Source organism: Mustela erminea, chromosome 5 (assembly GCF_009829155.1).
Source record: "Mustela erminea isolate mMusErm1 chromosome 5, mMusErm1.Pri, whole genome shotgun sequence".
Lineage (NCBI taxonomy): Eukaryota > Metazoa > Chordata > Mammalia > Carnivora > Mustelidae > Mustela > Mustela erminea.
The window spans coordinates 70,518,756-70,538,702 of record NC_045618.1 but is presented as its reverse complement, the minus strand read 5'-3'; the positions used below and the strand labels follow the sequence as shown (position 1 = coordinate 70,538,702).

At 40.6% G+C, this 19,947-nt stretch overlaps 1 protein-coding gene across 4 annotated transcripts in view; it reads left to right on the top strand.

Annotated features, from left to right (window-relative positions):
- Positions 1–926: 926 nt before the first annotated feature.
- The window catches only part of SPPL2A (signal peptide peptidase like 2A), a 52,685-nt gene continuing 33,664 nt past the window's right edge, over positions 927–19,947 (top strand). Inside the window, exons 1-5 of one of the 4 annotated variants that reach the window (XM_032343712.1) lie at positions 927–1,296; positions 17,290–17,409; positions 17,725–17,907; positions 18,753–18,842; positions 19,304–19,437. In XM_032343712.1, coding sequence (XP_032199603.1) covers positions 1,231–1,296; positions 17,290–17,409; positions 17,725–17,907; positions 18,753–18,842; positions 19,304–19,437 — 593 coding nt within the window. In that variant the 5' untranslated portion in view covers positions 927–1,230. The remainder of the gene's footprint in view (positions 1,297–17,289; positions 17,410–17,724; positions 17,908–18,752; positions 18,843–19,303; positions 19,438–19,947) is intronic. The other 3 variants (XM_032343714.1, XM_032343713.1, XM_032343715.1) reach the window with 3 other exon arrangements.

Below are 19,947 nucleotides of genomic sequence, written 5' to 3'. Positions count from 1 at the left end.
TCTTGTGCAAAGGAAGGAGTCGCTATTCATCCTGAACTATGTTTGTTCACACATCTGTGTCCCTTGCTAAACTCAGCTGTGGGATGGCAGGTATAGTATCCTATTCAGTGTTTAGAATTAAATATGAATCCAACAAACATTTGAGGACCTACTTTACGCCAGGTATTGTAGATATGAGAGATATGGCAGTGAACAAAGCAAAGACACTCCTTGCTATTAAGTGGGAGGAGACATCACAGATAAATGAACACATAAATAAGCAAGGAAACAGTAGAGTGAAACGTGCTTTACAGAGTAAATAAGCCACGTGGTAAAGAAAGTGACTGGATGGCTCCTTGAGATGGGTTTGTCTGGAAGTTCCCTCTGGGGGAGTGACATTTAAGCTGATGAGGGAATGCCAAAGAACCGGTATTGAGAAAGAAAACCAGTACAAAAGAACCAAAGGGTGGCCATGTGGGGGTCACAAAAGCGTGGGAAATAGTGAAGACGGGGTCAGAGAAGAAGACTGGGACCATATATATACACTTCGCAGCCAGAGTAGAGTTTTGATTTTGTGCTAAGTGTGATGGGGAGTGACATGATTTGATTTATATCCAGAACTGTTATGTGGATAATGGGCCGCCCGGAGTCTTAAACACATTAGTCTGGAGGAGAGAAACGTCCGGATTCAGAGGTGGCAGCAGTTTGGGACCCAATGGACGTATCTGGGATATACGTGTGAGTGACCGGGACCTGCCGGTGGGCAGATGAATTAAGGCTCAGTGCACGCAGATTTCCCGCCCGCACGCCCGGGCCGGTACTGCAGTACAGAGCAGGCGCACGGGGACTCCTAGGAGGAAGAGGGTATTGGAAAAAGTTGCTCTGGGCGGGGCCCCCCCCACCGTCCGGACTCTCGGGAGAGTTCGGGTCAGGCAGCTGGAAAGAGCAAGACACATCCAGACCCACAGCCGGCCGCCTGCCAGCGCCGGGACCGCACAGCACCGAGCACCCGCCCGACTGGCGACGCGCGCCGACCTGGCCTCCACGTGCCCCGCGCGGGGGTTTCCGCGTCCTCTGGGCGGAGCCGGAAGAGGAAGTCGGCGCTACAGCGGCGGCCCCAACAGCAGCGGCGGCCCGCGCCTCCCCGCGCCGTCCGCGCCCGTCCGCCCCGGCCACGGAGGCAGTGCCGCGGCGGGACCTGGAACCTGTGCCCGCCGAGAAGCGCCGCGCCGCTGAGCGCCCAGCAGTCCGATGGGGCCGCAGCGGCCGCTGCCCACGGCCGCGACCGCCCTGCTCTGGGGCTTCCTGCTCCCGCTGGTAAGGGGGACGGCCGGGCGCTCGGGCCTCCCCGGGGCGGGGCCGGGGCTCCTTGCCCCTTTTCTTCCCCACCCCCGGGCTCCCGCCCGGCGACTCCTTTTCCAGCCCACTACCGGCCTGCCCCCTTCCCGTTTCTCCATTTCCTTCCAGCCGCCCTTTCTTCGCCCTCTTCCTTCCAGTCTTCCCACCCCACCCCCATTCCCGGCCTTTGAAGTCCTCGAAGTACCCACCCCCGAGCAAGCTCTCTGCGGAGCCCCTCTTGCTGCATTGACCTTGAGCATTCACCATAGTTTTTCATGGTTCCGGGCGTTCTAAATTGACCTAAGAATCTACCGTCAACCCTTTCTTAAAACATCTTGATCTCTTTCACCGTCCGGAAGAAGAAAAAAATTATACGCGCCCCCCGGGTGTTTAGCGGTTCAAAGACTGCGCTTTAGTTTAATTGCTCGAATACAGGTGGGGGGGGGGGGGGGGGGGGGGGGGGGGGGGGGGGGGGGGTGTGTGTGTGTGTGTGTGTGTGTGTGTGTGTGTGTGTGTGTGTGTGTGTGTGTGTGTGTGTGTGTGTGTGTGTGTGTTTTGCTTCTTCTAATGTAGTTCCTGCGTAGGGCTTATTCGATTTCATTGTGTGTGTGTGGGCGGGGGTGGGGGTTGATAATAGTAATAACTTAAAATAATTTTTTAAAAGGCATCACACTGTATACTCTGGTTTTCAGTTCTCCACCTACTTTAATGAGGAGGGGAGTCGGTTAAGTAACAGTAGCAAATAATGTGTTCACAAGTGTGTTCGTAATTAGGAAAAGCAGTAATGTTTTAAAATTCAGCATCAACAGGGCACCTGGGTGGCTCAGTCGGTTAAGCGCCTGCCTTCAGGTCTTGATGCCAACGTTCTGGGATGGGCTCCCTGCTCAGCGGGACCCCTGTTTCTCCCTCCGTCCCCCAGTTTGTGCGCTTTCTCTCCCTCGCGCTCTCTCTCAAGTAAATAAAATCTTTTTAAAAAGTTAAACATTAAGGAACCGGAGCTTCAGCGAATGGCCAGGACACTAATGATCTGTTTCAGTTTTTATTTCTTGGAAATTTCATTAGGGAGTTTGAGGTCAGAAACTTTTGTGAGCTCTATCTACACGGAAGTGAGCTCTACACGGAATTGATACGGTGTGTTCCTGTCTAGTTCTTTCCATTAGAATTTGTAAATTCTCTGAGAAAGTATATTTTGCATTCTCTGCTATTTAAAGGTTTAGTGTTAGTGAGTTTATTTAATATAAAAGTGTCTGACATTTATTAAGAAGCCAAAATCAAAATCTAAAATGGTTAAGTGCCTTTGGTGTACTCCTAACTTTCCTAGGCAACAATAGGAACATGAATGAGATAATGTGTCTAAAAATTGCTTTTGTGGGATGAAGGGGAAGTACAATATAAAGAGAACAACAAAGTCACAGTGTTAGTCTGAATCTTTAAAGTGTAGTTTACCATGTACCGTATGTCTAAAGGATAACAATTCAGGTGGTATGTAAATACACATGAAACTGTAACCTAGATAATATATATAGATACATCTCTCTATATATCCTATTCATCATATTCCCAATAATCTTTTGCCAGTACAGTAATTGATTTAATAATATATCAATTGCTGATAACTCACAATGAAATTATAATCAAAAGCACTGAACCCTCTTGCTAAAAAATGTGATTAGAGTGTGATTTCAAGGGCTTCACAAATCTAAAGGTCACCCCTGTTCTAAATCATAGCTAGCCTATATCTTCCACAGTGTAGATTTTATTCTTTTTATATTGCACATTTATATTTTGTTGTATCTCACTGTGCTAATTCTTGGGAAGATCTTCTCAGGGCTGTTGTGGGACTCAGTAAGGTGTTTTTTCCTCTGCAAATATGTAGTGTGCATCTATCATATGCCAGGCACTGTTTTAGTGAGCATGAGTAAAATGCCAAGATCTTTTTGAGTTGTAGAGATCTTTTTCAGGGCCAACCACTGTTACAGATTTTTCTGTTGTTGGTTTCTCAGTGGGTCTCTTTTCTTCTTGACCCTTCCTGAAATGATCTCTTTCCTTTTCTAGGAACTCAAATCTGGTGTACCTTTCCTCAGCAGGCGCATTATTTCTCCTTTCAGCCTACTTACTGGATACCTACTTCCTTTGTCTGGAGTCTTTTGGACTTTTTTTTTTCCTTTTCTTTTTACCATTTTGTCCCTGAAGCCCTTGCTTGTTCCTCTTCCTTAATCTTATAGCTCTAGGTGGCCTCTCTGGGTTCATCTGAATGAATGATGGCAGTTTAATCATTTCATTTCTCCTTTCTGGGCTCTTGAAGCTGGCACTGATACCAGCTTTCTTTCCCTTTAGTTATGTAAGAACAAGGCTACTGTCTTCATGTAGAAGTAGCACACTCCAGAAACCACTGCCTCATCTTTTAGAAAAGGAAGAGGATTAAGTATTGGAAAGGCCCTTCAGCATCATGTAGCATACCCTCGTCATCTTGTCCTCCTCACACCAGTTAACCTCCTGTTAAACTCAAGCTGTAGTACATCTGGCTGTTTTGATGATTTCTAAACCCATTAAACATTTAAGTCTAGAAATAAAAAAGAGCGTGTGGCACATAGTTAGTGCTCTGTTGGCCTTGCCATGATTCCATTTCAGTCTTCCTTCCCCAGTCCAATCCCCATCCCTAGCTGTGACTGTTAGGGCTTTATTTCATGGTGGTATTTGGACCCAATCACAGAGTTCTGTTTCAAAAACAATGAGTAAAGTTTAGCCGGGGTCTGTTTTCTAAAATTGCTTCAAAGTTCTCTGAAGAATCCTGAATCTTTCCCATAATGTTTTTATAAAAGTTCTGTTCATTTTTTTTTCATTACTTCAAAGAATTTGATGTGTTACATAGTTACATCTTGAACTTATTACAGTGAAGTGATAATCAGGATCCCCAGCAGAGAAATATCTTGCTGAAATCTGCATTCCTTTGGTATAATACACCAACTCAGAGAATCTTCTCTAATTCCCTCTCTTCTGTGCTCCTCTCTCATCCTCTTGGGGAAAGAATGTATGTTCTGCTACCAGAGCTGTCAGGGACATGCTGAGTTGCTGTGTTGTAGATTGAGTTGTGTCTCCCCAAAATTCATATGTTGAAACCCTGGCCCCCAGTGTGATTGTATTTGGAAAGGGTTCCTCTACGAGGTAGGTAGGTTTAGAGAGGTCAGAGGATAGATCCCTTGTGATGGATTGATGCCTTGTAAGAAAAGACACCAAAGAGCTTGTTCTCTCTTCCCTAATACCCATCCCCCCCACACATACCATGTGATGACCCAGTGAGAAAGTGTCCATCCACAAGCCAAAAAGAAAAAACCCTTACCAGAAACCAACCATGCTGGCACCTTTATCTTAGACTTCTAGTTTCGAGAACTGTGAGAAAATAAATTTCTGTTTAAGCTACCCACCGTTTGGTATTCTGTTGTGGCAGAATTGACTAAGGCAGATTTGGGCAGGAGTGCAGTGCTGCAACAGCGAATACCTAAGCATGTGGTAGCGGCTTTGTAACTGGGTAGAGGCCACAAGAGGTTTGAGGTGCATGCCAGAAATACAGACATTAAGGACAGTTCTGGTGAAGTCCCAGAAATGCAGAACATGTCATTAGAAAGTGAAGGAAGCGCAGTCCTTATTCTAAAATGGCAAAGAACTTGGCTGGACTGTGATGTAGTGTAGTGTTGTGTAGAAGGAAGAATTGTGAGCAGTACAATTAGATACTTAGCTGAGGTGATTTCTAAGCAGAATGTTGATGGAGCATTGTGATTCCTCCTGACTGCATATATAGTAAAGTGTAAATGAAGAAAGGCTGTTGGACTTCTTGGATTTGACAGATGGGATGGTGCAGCTCTGTGGCTCTGGACGCGTGGATTATTCTTCAGGACAGAGGAGAAATGAACCCAAAGGCAAAATCAGAGATCAGGCCACTGCCTCAGTTTCAGCAGGTCATATGGCCTCTGCCTGGAGCCTTGGGGGACTCGGTGGGCTTGACTACCAGTATGCCTGGAAGGTGGAATGTTGAACCAAAAAGGATTATTCTTGATCCTTAAGATCTAATGGAATTTATTTTGCTAGGTTTTAGACTTGCTTGGGTCCTGTCACCACATTCTTCCTTCTGATTTCCCACACATACACACGCTTTTTTTTTTTTCCAAGAGAGAGGAACTGTGGGGGACAGGGGACAGAAGACGGGGCATAGAGAGAATCTTAAGCAGGTTCCATGCCCAGCACAGAGCCCAACTCGGGACTTAGTCTTCAGTCTCAGGAGCCTGAAATCACGACCAGAGTAGAAATCTAGAGTCTGATGATTGAGTCACCCTGGCGCCCCTCCCTTTTGGAATGCAAATGTCTACCCTGTGTCTGTCCTACCGTTATATTTTGGAAGCGTATAACTTATCTGGTTCTGCAGGTTCATAGCTGGAGAGGAATTTTGCCTCAGAATGAACTGTATCTTGAGTTTTACCCATATTTGACTTAGATGATATTAGATTAAGCTTTGGACTTTAGACCTAATCCTGGAATGAGTTAATAATGGGCACTGTTGGGATGAAATGAGTGTATTTTATGTGTGAGAAGAAAATGAATTTGGGGGCCCAAGGGCAAAATGCTATGGACTGAATTGCTCTCAAACTCAGGTTGAAGCCCTAACCCGCAGTGTGACGGTATTTGGAGACTGGCCTTTGGGAGATAATTAGGTTTAGATGAGATCGTCAGCGCAGGACCCTTATGATGGGATTGTTTCCTTGTTTTCTTTCCCAACCATGTGAAGAAAGCAGCCATCTACAAGCTAAGAAAAGATCCCTTATCAGAAATCAGTTAAGGACGAGTATGTTTTCACCTTGATCTTGAACTTCTAGGTTCCAGACTATGAGAAAATAAATTTCTTTTGTTTAAGCCACCCAGTCTGTGGTATTTTGTTACAACAGCAGGGCATTAAACATACTGGTTCTGTCACATTCCTTCCTTAACTCTTAGATTCTTCACAAAATTTTTTTTAACCTTCTCTCCTCTAGCCTGCCTCTGAGGATTCTGCATCCCATTGTCTGCTTTATCAGTCACTGATGGCTGTGCTATCTCTCCCAAAATGTAACCTACATCTCCTCTCAAAATCATCTTGAAAAGGTTCAGGAAGATTATGACTTGCCTTAGATCATACAGAAAGGCATGAAAAAGAGGACTAGAACCCAGGGTTTCTAAACATTCCTTGATATTTTTCCACTAAGTTGTGCAATAATGTTTTCTTGTGCATCAAGAATACGTCAGAAGACTAATTGGAGGGGCGCCTAGGTGGCTCAGTGTGTTAATCCTCTGCCCTTAGCTCAGGTCATGATCTCGGTACTAGGATCGAGCTCAGGATCCTAGCTTGATAGAGGCCGTATCAGGCTGTCTGCTTAGCAGGGAGCCTGCTCCCCCCCCCCACCGCCCCGCCTGCTGCTCTGCCAACTTGTGATCTTTCTCTCTCTCTCTCAAATAAATAAATAAAATCTTAAAAAAAAAAAAAAAAAGGAAGACTAACTGGGTAAACTTGTGAATTTATTTGTACGAAAGGGTTTAAAGATAGAAGTTATGTGTATTATATATTTGATAACTTTCGCTAAAAATCACCTGAAATTGGGTCTGTTTACAAAACTCAAGACCATAAAGTCTCCAGATACAGATCCTTACTCCAAAACACTAAGATTCTGTTAAAAATTTTATTGTTTTTAGGTCAGAATTTGCAAAACATCACTATGCACTATAATCTTAAATCAACTTTTTATGCATTTATGTTGCCTGGCCTTGTAGTCATTTGAATTTGTGAATTCTGGTATAAATCACAAATTCTGTAACAGTTGAGATGTATCATTAAGTAGTAAGATTACTTAGAGATAACCAAGAAGAAGGATAGATCTAAGTAACTAGTAAAATAGGAGCCCCTTGAAGGGGAAACTTTACCAGACTCATTCTCATCCCCTAGCATCTCATAGACTGCAGAATACTGAATAAATGACTGTCTTCTCCCCACACCGTAATACCTCTTTGCCTGTATGTTACAATCCCCAGATTTTCTGAGTGCAAGGATGATGCTGGCTCGGCTTTTCCCATGGCCTACAGACTCCTGATTCCCTGTAAATAGCTGTTCAATGCCTTAGCACCCGCTGAGCCACTAATTAAGTGGTTAAGATTACACTTAATCTTAATGGCTCTGGGTCTAGCCACTTTGAGTGCATCATTTCCATCAACCTTGAATCCTGGAGGTAGGAGTAGAAATAATGCAGGTTGTTGATTATATAATGTATTAGGAAATAGATATAGAAAATACATAATAATGAATGATCAGAAAGTTACTTAGGGGGCACCTGGGTGGCTCAGTCATTAAGCGTCTGCCTTCAGCTCAGGTCATGATCTCAGGGTCCTGGCCTGGGATCGAGTCCCACATTGGACTCCCTGCTCAGTGGGGAGCCTGCTTCTCCCTTTCCCTCTCTCCCTGCTTGTGTTCCTCTTTCACATTCTCTCCGTCAAATAAATAAATAAAATCTTTAAAAAAAAAAAGAAAGAAAGAAAGAAAGAAAGTTACTTAAGCCTAACTTTGGAGTGTGTCCTTCAGGATACACAACCTCCACTCTTGTCTTTCCTATAGAGGCCCCCTCCTGCTCTTACTATATTGCTATTAACTCTAGCTGTGTAAAGGGGAAGACGTCTATAAAGAAAGGGATGCCTCCTACATTGCTAGGTTATAAGGGTGATGGGATAGGTGACTATTGCTCCTTTTGCATTTAGCATTCATGATTACATTGCAACTTTTTTTATCTTCTGGTTTAGGAATATAGCGCCTTTACTTATTTATTTATTTATTTTGAATGTAGCATCTTTTTAAAAAAATTTTTTTTTAAACTTATTTTTTATTTATTTTCAGCATAACAGTATTCATTGTTTTTGCACCACACCCAGTGCTCCATGCAATCTGTGCCCTCTCTAATACCCACCACCTGGTTCCCCCAACCTCCACCCCCCCCACCACTTCAAACCCCTCAGATTGTTTTTCAGAGTCCATAGTCTCTCATGGTTCACCTCCCCTTCCAATTTCCCCCAACTCCCTTTTTTTTTTTTTTAATTTTTTATTTTTTATAAACATATAAATTTTTATTTATTTGACAGAAATCACAAGTAGGCAGGGAGGCAGGCAAAGCAGGGGGGAGGCAAGCTCCCTGCCAAGTAGAGAGCCTGATGTGGGGCTCAATCCCAGGAGCCTGGGATCATGACCTGAGCCGAAGGCAGAAACTTTAACCCACTGAGCCACCCAGGCACCCCTGGAATATAGCATCTTTTTAATTGCTGGTTTTCATTATAGATAAATTCTGTTTATTAACAAAATTTATCCCTAAGCTCCAGTTCTTGTATTTGGTGTCTAAACATGCAGAAATAATTTAATCTGTAGTTTTCATGAGGAAAGATTGCTGGGGGGTTAATTGGAGAGAGAATTATAGACACATTTGTACATTGCCCCTTGAAACTAAAGGGTGATGTATGTCTAATGGATAGCAATACAAATAACTTGAATCTGGTTTGATTGATAGACTGTGAAGGGGTTGGGGGAAGCTGGGACCCAGGGATGCATATACTGAAGAGCTTTGAAGGAACTCCTGGGTGAGTAGAACTCCTGGCCAAAAATATGACTATTGGTTATGCCAGCAGAAGACTGCAGATACAGTATGACTCACCTCTTGAGAAAATTCCTGGGAGGACCCCAATAATATCTAGAAGACTTGTTAGTTTCACCACTATTCATGATGCCTTGCATAACCATGTACTCCGTATAACCAGAGCCTATATAACCATAACTCTGTATAACCAGAGCCTCACCTGGAAGCTTATTCAAAATGCATGATCATAAGCTCCACCCAAGAGCTGCTGGATCAGAATCTGCATTTAACAAAAACATTAATGTTCAAGAGGCACTGATCTATAATAACAGCTAAGAAATTTCTGTACAGAGCATTGAGCATAATCTCTAGGAAGAAGGAAGAACCATGCTTAACAAATCTGTTGAGGCTTTTAAAAGGAATTAAATGTGCACATGGGAAGAGGTTAACATTGTGTTACTCAGTGTTTCACTTCATCAGGTGAAAATGGGCCAAGATACAGAGTTCTGGCAGACCCAGAGGGTCACATGTATACAGGATAGGAGGGAGCACAGTAGATACATTTTTAGTAGAGATTTGTTCTTTTTGAAAGAAATATGTGAAGACTTCAATCTGGGAAAGAGATCTGCTAGAAGATACTGTTTGAAGAAGAAAGAAGGGTAGAAGGCAAAATAAACCTGTGAACGAAGGATTCAAAGAAGAATCCTTGAACTGTGCTATTAGCTTGGGCAGGAGTAGAGCAGGCCTGTTCTCACTTGGTTAACATTGGGCTGGTAAGTCAGCATCAGGAGGCTGCTGGAACAGAGGCCCATAATTCACATGCCCAGGAAGACGAGCAGGACATGAAGGTCAGTGCAAGGCTTACTCCCCGTAAGTATATGGACGTGGTCAAGCTCCTTTTGTACATGTCCCTTTAGTTTACGGTCCGACTGGTCTGAGAAGATGGGGAGCTAGTACGTGTGCAGGCAAGGGAATGTAGTAGGCGTCATTGCAGGTGTTCCTTTTTAGGCTTTTGGTAATCATTTGACACCTGTCATACCGAAAGCTGTTGAGAAAAATAAGCAAAGGCATAGGTCACTGTAACATTAAGATAGATTTAGACACCAATATTTTTGGTTTGAAAAGAAGATGATAGGGAATATGACTGAAGTCAAGTGATCTAGATTAAAGTAAATTCGGAACTGTTTGTGAGCAACAGACATCCCATGAAGTTTTAAGGAGGTAAATTTGGGGCAGAAAAGGAAGTACTACTTTACTACCATGGGCTAGTCAAGTTATCTTGTCTATGAGGATCAAGTAAGTTGTGAATATGAAGGCACCACTATAAAACCGATGATTTGATGATCCTGGAGAAAACCTGATACCACAGTCAGTACTTGTAGGACCTGGTATGCAGAGGAAAATTGTGGGGGAGCAGTAAGGCATTGTCCTAGGAAAAGAAATTGTGTGAAGCTCTAGAGACCTAGAGTTGGGAGTATTTAGAAGAGTATAAGGAAAAGATGTGGGAGGAACTAATCGGATATTAGAGGAATTTGGGGTTGGAGATCTACACCAGTATCACAGATGAGGGAGTGAACAACCAATGTAGAGATCCATGTGACCAGTATAATATAAAACAGGAGGGTGCTGGTTGGGCACTAGGACTTGCTTGGGGATGAAACTGCAGGAAGGAACTTGAAATGGTAGCAGAGTTGAAAGACTGCTGGTCTAGGTTTTGGAGAGCTCAGTTCTAATCTTGGCCCCTGAGACCATTTCATTTTGGTCGTTTTGGACCTGTTAGAGCTATGAAATAAAGGGCCTAGAGTATTATCTCTAAATCTGTTTAAGCCCTTGATACTAAGCTTTTTACTTTGAGAATATTTCCATTACTGACTGAAAATGCAAACATAATTTTTAAAGGTTGCATAAAGTCATGGAAGACCAGACCACAGTTGATTACAAAGGAAAATCCAGTTGTTGTGCAGCACGTCTCTAACTTGGAAGATGTGAAGGAAGATACCCTGCGCTTCCATCATAGGATCTTTGTCAAATGATCTAATGCTGGCATGTGGGTGGACCACAAGCCTCACCGAATTTGGTGTTTGTAATGCTTGAAGGGTCACTGAGTTTCAAGCCTTTTTCTTTATGCTTCCCTACTAATTGACCCACAGTAATGTGCTTTCCACTACTCTGTTCTCTTAAGGCCTTGCTACTCAAAGTGTGGTCCATAGACCAGCAGCATCAACATCACCTAGGATCTAGTTAAAAATGCAGAATCTCACACTCCACCCAGACCTACTGAGTCAAAATCTGCATTTTAATATGATTGCTAAATGATTTGTATGCACAATAAATCTTGAGATGCTCTGCTTCTGTCGCTGTGCTTCTGAAACACACGTAGCAGAATCTCCAGAAGGGCTTGTAAAAATAAACTGCCTGGCAATTTCTGATTCAGTAGATCTGGAATAGGGCCCAAGAATTTGCATTTCTAACACCATAAGAATTATCACAGTTTTTATTAGAGACTCTGACTTTAATCACATTCTGTTTCTGATTATTTCATGTTGGTTTTTAATCTTCATAGTAAAACTGTAATTTCTAATGTAGTGTTTCTCTGGAGGAAGTCAGGTTTATTGAGATGTAATTCACATAGTATGTAGTTTACCTATTTGAAATGTGCAATGCAGTGGCTTTTAGTATATTCACAGATCTGTGCAACTGTTAACACAGTCCATTTTAAAACATTTACGTCACCCCAGAAAGAAGCAAATAGGTGGAACACAGAGGTTGTTTACAGCAGTGAAACTATTCCTTACTCTGCGGGTTACTGTGATGGTGGGTACATGTCAAAATGTATGGAATGTACAACACCCAAGAGTGAATCCTAAATGTCAACTATGGGCTGTGGGTGGTAATGACCAATGTAAGTTTGCTTATTGTAACAGATATACCCCTCTGGTGCAGATGTTGATAATGGGGAGGCTGTGCATGTGTGTATCAGGGGGTACATGGGTAAAGAAATCCACATTCTTTAGATATCACCTCGTATTCACATATCCCACCAAACCCTAAACAACCATTAATCATCTCATATTTTTTGTGCATAATACAAGTGCTTGGCAGGTTGCTAGATGTCTTATTTATAATTAATAATAATAGTTACTATTTACTAAGAGCTTAATATGTGCAAATATTTGCGTTACCTCAGTCTTCATGACAACTGTGTCCAAGCTGAGGATGTTGAAGCTTAAAACAGGTCAAGTAACTTGGAACATGGGCGTAAATGGTGAAACCATTCTGTCCCAGGGCTCTTAATTCGAAAGCTCATTATATCTATTGTTAATAAACTAAATTTTTGAAGCTATACAATCTCTGTAAGAAATTTACTAAGATATTTTTTTTAAATATAGTGGAGGTTTGCCTGGCTGGCTCAGTCAGATGAGTGTCTGCCTTCTGCTCCAGTCATGATCCCAGGGTGCTGGTATCAAGCCCCGCATTGGCTCCCTGTTCAGCAGGGAGCCTGCTTCTCTCTCTCCCTCTGTCTCCAGCTCTCCCGGCTTGTGCTTGCTCTCTCTCTCTCTCTGTCAACTAAACAAATAAAATTTTCAAAATGTTTCAAAAAATGTAGCGGAAATGCTGAAGTTGTTTAAGCATGGTAGTTTGCTAATGAAATTTGCGGGTTGTTTCACATCGAATACTAATTATTCTACAGTTGTGTTTGGTTCTACTTTTGTAATACTAATCTTCCACTGAAATTTTTGTTTTGCCTTCGTAATTCCAATATCAGTGAGTTTTGCTTTTATCAGTGTTGAATTTTATTCAATTGTAGGGATGATTATAATCCCTTTTTAGCAATAAATGTTTCCTTTTTGAGTATCTTTGTACTTCCTTGAACATTTAAGCTTTTAAAAAATCTCTTAGTTTTAGTAATTATAAAAGTAACACTGAATGTTATATATTGTATAGAAGAAGGTAGTGTGTATGTGTCAATATGGAAAATCTACTTCATAAATTTAGGAATGTATAGAAAAGCCACAGAGCTGTATAGTTTGACCTCATGTATAAAACTATACATATTTGAGATATGTATCCATGTATTCATATATATATATTCATTTATATTAAATGTATATGGGTAGTGTCTGGAAACATGAAAGAAATTCCTGTGTAAATATGTGACTGAGAGCCAGGATAAGAGGAGAGGGGCTTTATACTTTTCTGTTTTTGAATGTTTTTCCTTTTTAGTTTCTCCAGTCTTTTTCACACTATTTCCTTTGCCTTTTTCTCTCTCTGTCTTTTTTTAAATAGCCTGGTGTGTGTCTCGCTCCACATCTTCAAGCTCACATAAATTTACAGATACATATAGGGAACTCGGAGTGGGAGGTCACTTTTCTTTCTTTCTTTTTTTTTTTTTTAATAAAAATTGGTTACATTGGGGTGCCGACTGAGTCAATAGAGCGTGTGACTCTTGATCTCTGGCTGGTGAGTTCAGGCCCCACATTGGGCATAGAGCTTACTTAAAAAATAGGATCATGCTGTAAGTATCTATCTGGAACATGCTTTTCTCACTGTGTACACCTCATCCTGGATCTTGTTCTTTTTTTTTTTTTTTTTTTAAAGATTTTATTTATTTATTTGACAGCCAGAGACACAGAGAGGGAACACAAGCAGGGTGGGTGGGAGAGGAGGAAGCGGGCTTCCTGCCGAACAGGGAGCCCGATGCAGGACTCCATCCCAAGACCCTGGGATCATGACCTGAGCTGAAGGCAGACGCTTAACAACTGAGCCACCCAGGCACCCCTAGTTCTTTCTTTTTAATGGCTTTGTACTGTGCATATCATAATGGAATGGGCTCCTTATTAGTGAAAGTTGTTGACTTTTTTTTTCCTGTAACATGATATTGTGAATATCCTTACACAGTTTTCTTTGTGCATTTCTTTTTTTATATATATTTTTATTTATTTATTTGACAGAGGGAGATCGCAAGTAGGCAGAGAGGCAGGCAGAGGGAGGAAAATCTACTTCATAAAGTAGATTCATAAAGCTGAGCAGAGAGCCCGATGGGGGGTTTAATCCCGGGACCCTGAGATCATGACCTGAGCTGAAGGCAGAGATTTAACCTGCTGAGCCACGCAGGCGCCCCATTTATTTTTTTTAATTGAAGTGTCATTAACATACAATGTTGTATTAGTTTCAGATATATAATATAATTATTCAGCATTTCTGTACATTGCTCAGTGCTCAGCAAGATCAGTGTACTCTTACTCGTACCCTTTATTTCACCCATCCTCCTACCCCTGGCAATCGCCAGTTTGTTCTCTGTATTTAAGAGTTTTTTTTTTTTCTTAAATTTTTACATATGAGTGAAATTATGTGGTATTTGTCTTTTTCTGATTGACTTATTTTGCTTTGCATAATACAGTCTAGCTCCATCTACATCAGTGAAATGGCAAGATTTCATCCTTTCTGATGGCTGAGTAATATTCCATTGTATATGTGCCACATCTTCTTTATCCATTCATCAGTTGATGGACATTAGGGCTCTTTGTATAATTTCACTGTTGTTGATAATGCTGCTGTAGACATTGGGGTGCCTGTGCCCTTTTGAATCAGTATTCTCTTGTCCTTCGGGTAAATACCTAGTAGTGCAGTTGTTGGGTTGTAGGGTAGCTCTATTTTTAACTTTCTGAGGAATCCCCATACTGTTTTCCAGAGTGGCTACACTAGTGTGCATTCCCACCAACAGTGTAAGAGGGTTCCCATTTTTCCACATGCATGTCAACATCTTTATTTCCTGTGTTTTTTATTTTAGCCATTCCTACTGGCATGAGATGATACCTCATTGTAGTTTTGATTTTTATTTCCCTGATGGTGAGAGATGGTGAGCATCTTTGCATGTGTCTGTTAGCCACCTGGATGTCTTTTTTGGAAAAACGTCTATTCGTGTCTTCTGCCCATTTCCTAATTGGATTATTTGTTTTTGGGGGGTGTTGAGTTTGATAAGTTCTAATAGGTTTCAGATACCCTTTATCAGATATGTCATTTGCAAATACCTTTTCCCATTCAGTAGGGTGCCTTTTTGTTTTGTTTTTCCTTTAATGTGCCAAAACTTTTTATCTTGATGAAGTCCTTTTTTTTAAGATTTTATTTTTAACTAATCTCTACATCCACAGTGGGGCTCAAACTCACAATCGTGAGATCAAAAGTTGTATGTCTACTGACTGACCATCTAGGCACCTATTGATGAAGTCATAGTTCATTTTTGGTTCTGTTTCCCTTGCCTCTGGAGCTACATCTAGTAAGAAGTTGCTATAGCCAGTGTCAGAGAAGTTGCTGCTTGTGTTCTCCTCAAGGATTTTGATGGGTTTCTTGTGTCACATTTAGGTCTTTCATCAATTTTTAATTTATTTTTGTGTATGGTTTAAGAAAGTAGTCCAGTTTCATTCTTTTGCATGTTGCTGTCCAGTTTTCCAAATATCATATGTTGAAGAGACTTTTTTCCATTGGATATTCTTTCCTGTTTTTGTTTTTTGAAGATTTTATTTATATTTTTGAGAGACAGCACAAGTAGGAGGAGAGGCAGAGAAAGAGGAAGAAGCAGACTCCCTGCTGAGCAGAGAGCTCTATTCAACATGGGGCTCATTCTAAGACCCTGAGGTCATGACCTGAGCCAAAGGCAGATGGTTAACCCACTGAGCTACCTAGGTGCCCGTCTTCCATGCTTTGTTGAAGATTAGTTGACCATATAGCTGGGGGCCCATTTCTGGGTTTTCTGTTTTGTTCCATGATCTGTGTATATATTTTTGGGCCAGTACCATACTGTATTGATGACTGTAGATTTGTAATAGAGCTTAAAATCCAGAATTGTAATGCATTCAGCTTTGCTTTTCTTTTTCAAGATTGCTTTGGCTATTCAGGATCTTTTGTGGTTCCATACAAATTTTAGGATTGTTTGTTCTAGCTCTGTGAAAAATGGTGTATTTTGATAGGGATTACTGCTGATTCTGTAGATTGCTTTGGGTGCTGTGGACATTGTAACAATATTTGTTCTTCCAACCCATGAGCATGGAATGTTTTTCCATATCCTTGTGTCCTCTTCCAATTTTTTTCATTCGTGTTTTATAGTTTGCAGAATGTAGTTTTTTCACCTCTTTGGTTAGGTTTATTCCCAGGTACCTTATGAATTTTGGTGCAGTTTTAAGTTGGATCAATTCCTTGATTTCTCTTTCTGCTCCTTTATGACTGGTGTATAGAAAGACAACAGATGGGGCACCTGGGTGGCTCAGTTGGTTAGGCATCTGCCTTTGGCTTAGGTCATGATCCCAGTGTCCTTGGATGTAGTCCTGCATTCGACTCCTTGCTCACCAGAGAGCCTGCTTCTCTCTCTCCATCTCCATCTGCCTGCTGCTCCCTCTGCTTGTGCTCTGTCTCTAAATAAAATCTTAAAAAAAAAAAAAAAAGACAACAGATTTCTGCACATTAATTTTGTATCCTGTGACTTTATTGTTCTGGCAACTTTTTGGTGGAGTCTTTTGGGTTTTCTACATAGAGTATCATGTTGTCTGGGAATAGTGGAGATTTGACTTCTCTGCTGATTTGGATACCTTTTATTTCTTTTTTGTTGTCTGATTGCTGAGGCTAGGACTTCCAGTGCTATTTTAAGTAACAATGGTGAGAGTGGACATGCAAGGCAAATTGAGGGATTTCAAGTGCATTTTCTTTTATGCTATGTAAACAATGAAGTAATAACTCATAAGAGATTGGAAGGAAAGTTTCAGGGTGTGAAGAGAATATTGAAGTTATCGCATAGCAGCAGTCCGTGTGGGATATGGCCCTTTTAACAAGGACCATAATTGTGTCCCCATAAGAAAGTGACTTAAGGGGCGCCTGGGTGGCTCAGTGGGTTAAGCCGCTGCCTTCGGCTCCGGTCATGATCTCAGGGTCCTGGGATCGAGTCCCGCATTGGGCTCTCTGCTCAGCAGGGAGCCTGTTTCCTCCTTTTCTCTCTCTGCCTGCCTCTCTACCTACTTGTGATCTCTCTCTGTCAAATAAATAAATAAAATCTTTAAAAAAAAAAGTGACTTAATACATAAGTCACTTAACACTTAACACATAAAATAATACTTAACACATAAAATACTTAACACATGTGTTGATAATACTTAACCCATAAAAGAATGTGTTCTGGGTGAAAGTATATGATTTCAGTATTTCCTCAAACAAGAAGAAATAAATTCATTGGAAGACCTTCCCTCTTAAGGAAGTGTGGTCAAACCTATATATAAATAGCATTATTAAAATCCTTAGTTATTGACAAAGCGAATTATTACCAGTGTGAAAATTATTGTTCGTGTCCTAGACAGCTGCTCAGGAAGCAATCCTGCATGCGTCTGGAAATGGCAGACCTTTACCATCTAAGGACTACTGCATGCTATATAACCCTCATTGGACGGCTCTTCCAAATACCCTAGAAAATGCAGTAAGTAAATCACAGTTATTATTTATTTGTAAACATAAAATTATTGAAAGGTGAGAATGAGTGATTATGTTTTAGTGTGTGAACTAGTTGTAATATAAAATGATCAATAAACAGTAACTTTTATTGTTTTGGCTTAAGTATTTTTCTTTCTGTGGGAAAAACAAATTAGGGAATTTTAAAATACCTCAAAGCCTGGTTGTCATAAAGTACTTATAATTTAAAAGAACCTAGTATTAAACCAGTATTGATACTTTTGTCACTGAATGCATTTTTGTGAAATATGTTTTTTATGTTAAAGACATTTCTTCTTCCCAGACTTCCATCAGTTTGATGAATCTGACTACCACACCACTATGCAACCTTTCTGATATTCCACCTGATGGAATAAAGAGCAAAGCAGTTGTAGTACAGTGGGGAACCTGCCATATTCTTGAAAAAGCCAGAATTGCACAAACAGGAGGTGCTGAAGCATTGTTGGTTGCCAATAACAGTGTCCTAGTAAGTTTTAAAACTTTACTAACTTTTGAGCTCATGAAAAGTATCAAATATCATAAATATTGAACTGCCTTTTTGGTGTGTAGTTTAGGGGCTAGGTTTTGAATAATCTGATGGTAGGATTCTTTTAAAATAAACAGTCTGGGGGCACCTGGGTGGCTCAGTCAGTTAAGCATCTGACTCTAGATCTCAGCTCAGGTGTTGATCTCAGGGTTGTGGTTCAAGCTGCGTGTTGACTCTGTGCTGGGTGTGGAGACCACTTAAAAAAATAATTGTAATAGAAATTTAAAAATAAATAAAATAAACATTCTGACTTTGATAGGCATTTAGTTGGAAAACTTTGTAATGTCTTTTCTGTTCCTAAAATGGACAAGACTTTCTTAGGAATAAGTGTGGGCAAGTTTAATTAAACCTCAGTGTAATCACGCACAAACACGTTTGATATACCAGTATATAAATCAGTTTAAGTTTATGCTAAAAGGATAACCGTTTGAGAACTCTTACTATATAATATCAAGGCAGAAGATAGGAAACTTTGTTTTGGAATTTTAAAAAAGATACAATACTTTATTTATTTATTTAAGATTTCATTTATTTATTTGACAGGCAGAGAGGCCAGCAGAGAGAGAGAGAGGGAAGCAGGCTCCCTACTGAGCAGAGAGCCTGATGTGGGACTCGATCCCAGGACCCTGGGATCATGACCTGAGCTGAAGGCAGAGGCTTTAACCCACTGAGCCACCCAGGCGTCCCAAGATACAATACTTATATTTAAAGGAATAATTTGTATTTTATTCTGTAAATATATTAGTAGCTCATAAGTTTTCATAATATGTTTTTTTTTCTTTTAGTTTCCTCCCTCAGGGAACAAATCTGAATTTCATGATGTGAAAATACTGATTGCATTTATAAGCCGCAAAGACTTTATAGATATGAAGCAGGTAAATTAGTAATTACATACTAGACAAAGTTTATTCATAGTACAATTCTTTACTTTTAACCACTGGTATTTAATTTAAATTATATATGCTCCATTTGCTAACAAGAAGCTATAAAGGCCTATCAAGTCTTTGTCTGAGAAGCGTTCACCTCTCAGCACAGGGTGTTTCTGAGCCCTGACTTTAGAAAGGATATTTATTTGTTTTGACTTCTTTATCTTCATTTATCTTATCCTTAAATCTCTGTACAGGATATGACTAGGTGAAACACCAAACTTAGAGGATTTAATAAACGAAAGCATAGTCTTGTAATTCTGGCAAGAGAATATATCATGTAGTCAAAAAGGATTCTAGTGTTCTTGACTCTGTCTTATCCCTTTCAGAGTGAAATTGTAATATTGCTGCCATACACTGGAAGAGAAAGAAAACTAATTCTGTTTTTTTTTTTTTATTTTGTCTTTCAGACTCTTGGAGATAACATTACGGTAAAAATGTATTCTCCATCATGGCCTAACTTTGACTATACTATGGTGGTTATTTTTGTAATTGCTGTGTTCACTGTGGCATTAGGAGGATACTGGAGCGGACTAATTGAATTGTAAGTTTAATTAAACTTCAGTGTTTCTGTGATAAGTGGCTAAAAAATTATTGTCTGGTACTCAGTTTAATCATGTAACAATAATTAAAATATACCTGACCTCAGAATATAGTGCTGTTACGATCAGATTGCAGGTTTGTTCTCCTGTAGGTCATTTAACTTCTCGCTGAGAAGAGTTAGCTTCTGCTAGCTCTCCTGCTGGGGGCTAAGATTCCATATTTTAAAGAAGCTCCCAAGTGTTTTTGCTGGCCCACAGACCACACTTTGAGTTAGCCAGGGAAGCTTTGTATACATGTCAGGGCAAGCTCCTCCTTTAGAAAACTGGAGATGGGAGAGGAGTACATATAAGCTTTTTTACTTATAAAACATGATGATGGACAAAAACAGAGAATTTGTTACCTTCATAGCCAAGTTGGAAGAGAAGGAGTTCTTTACCTACAGGAATACGGAATTTAAAATTTTTTACTTTAATTCCAGCATAGTTAACATATTGTGTCATATATATATATA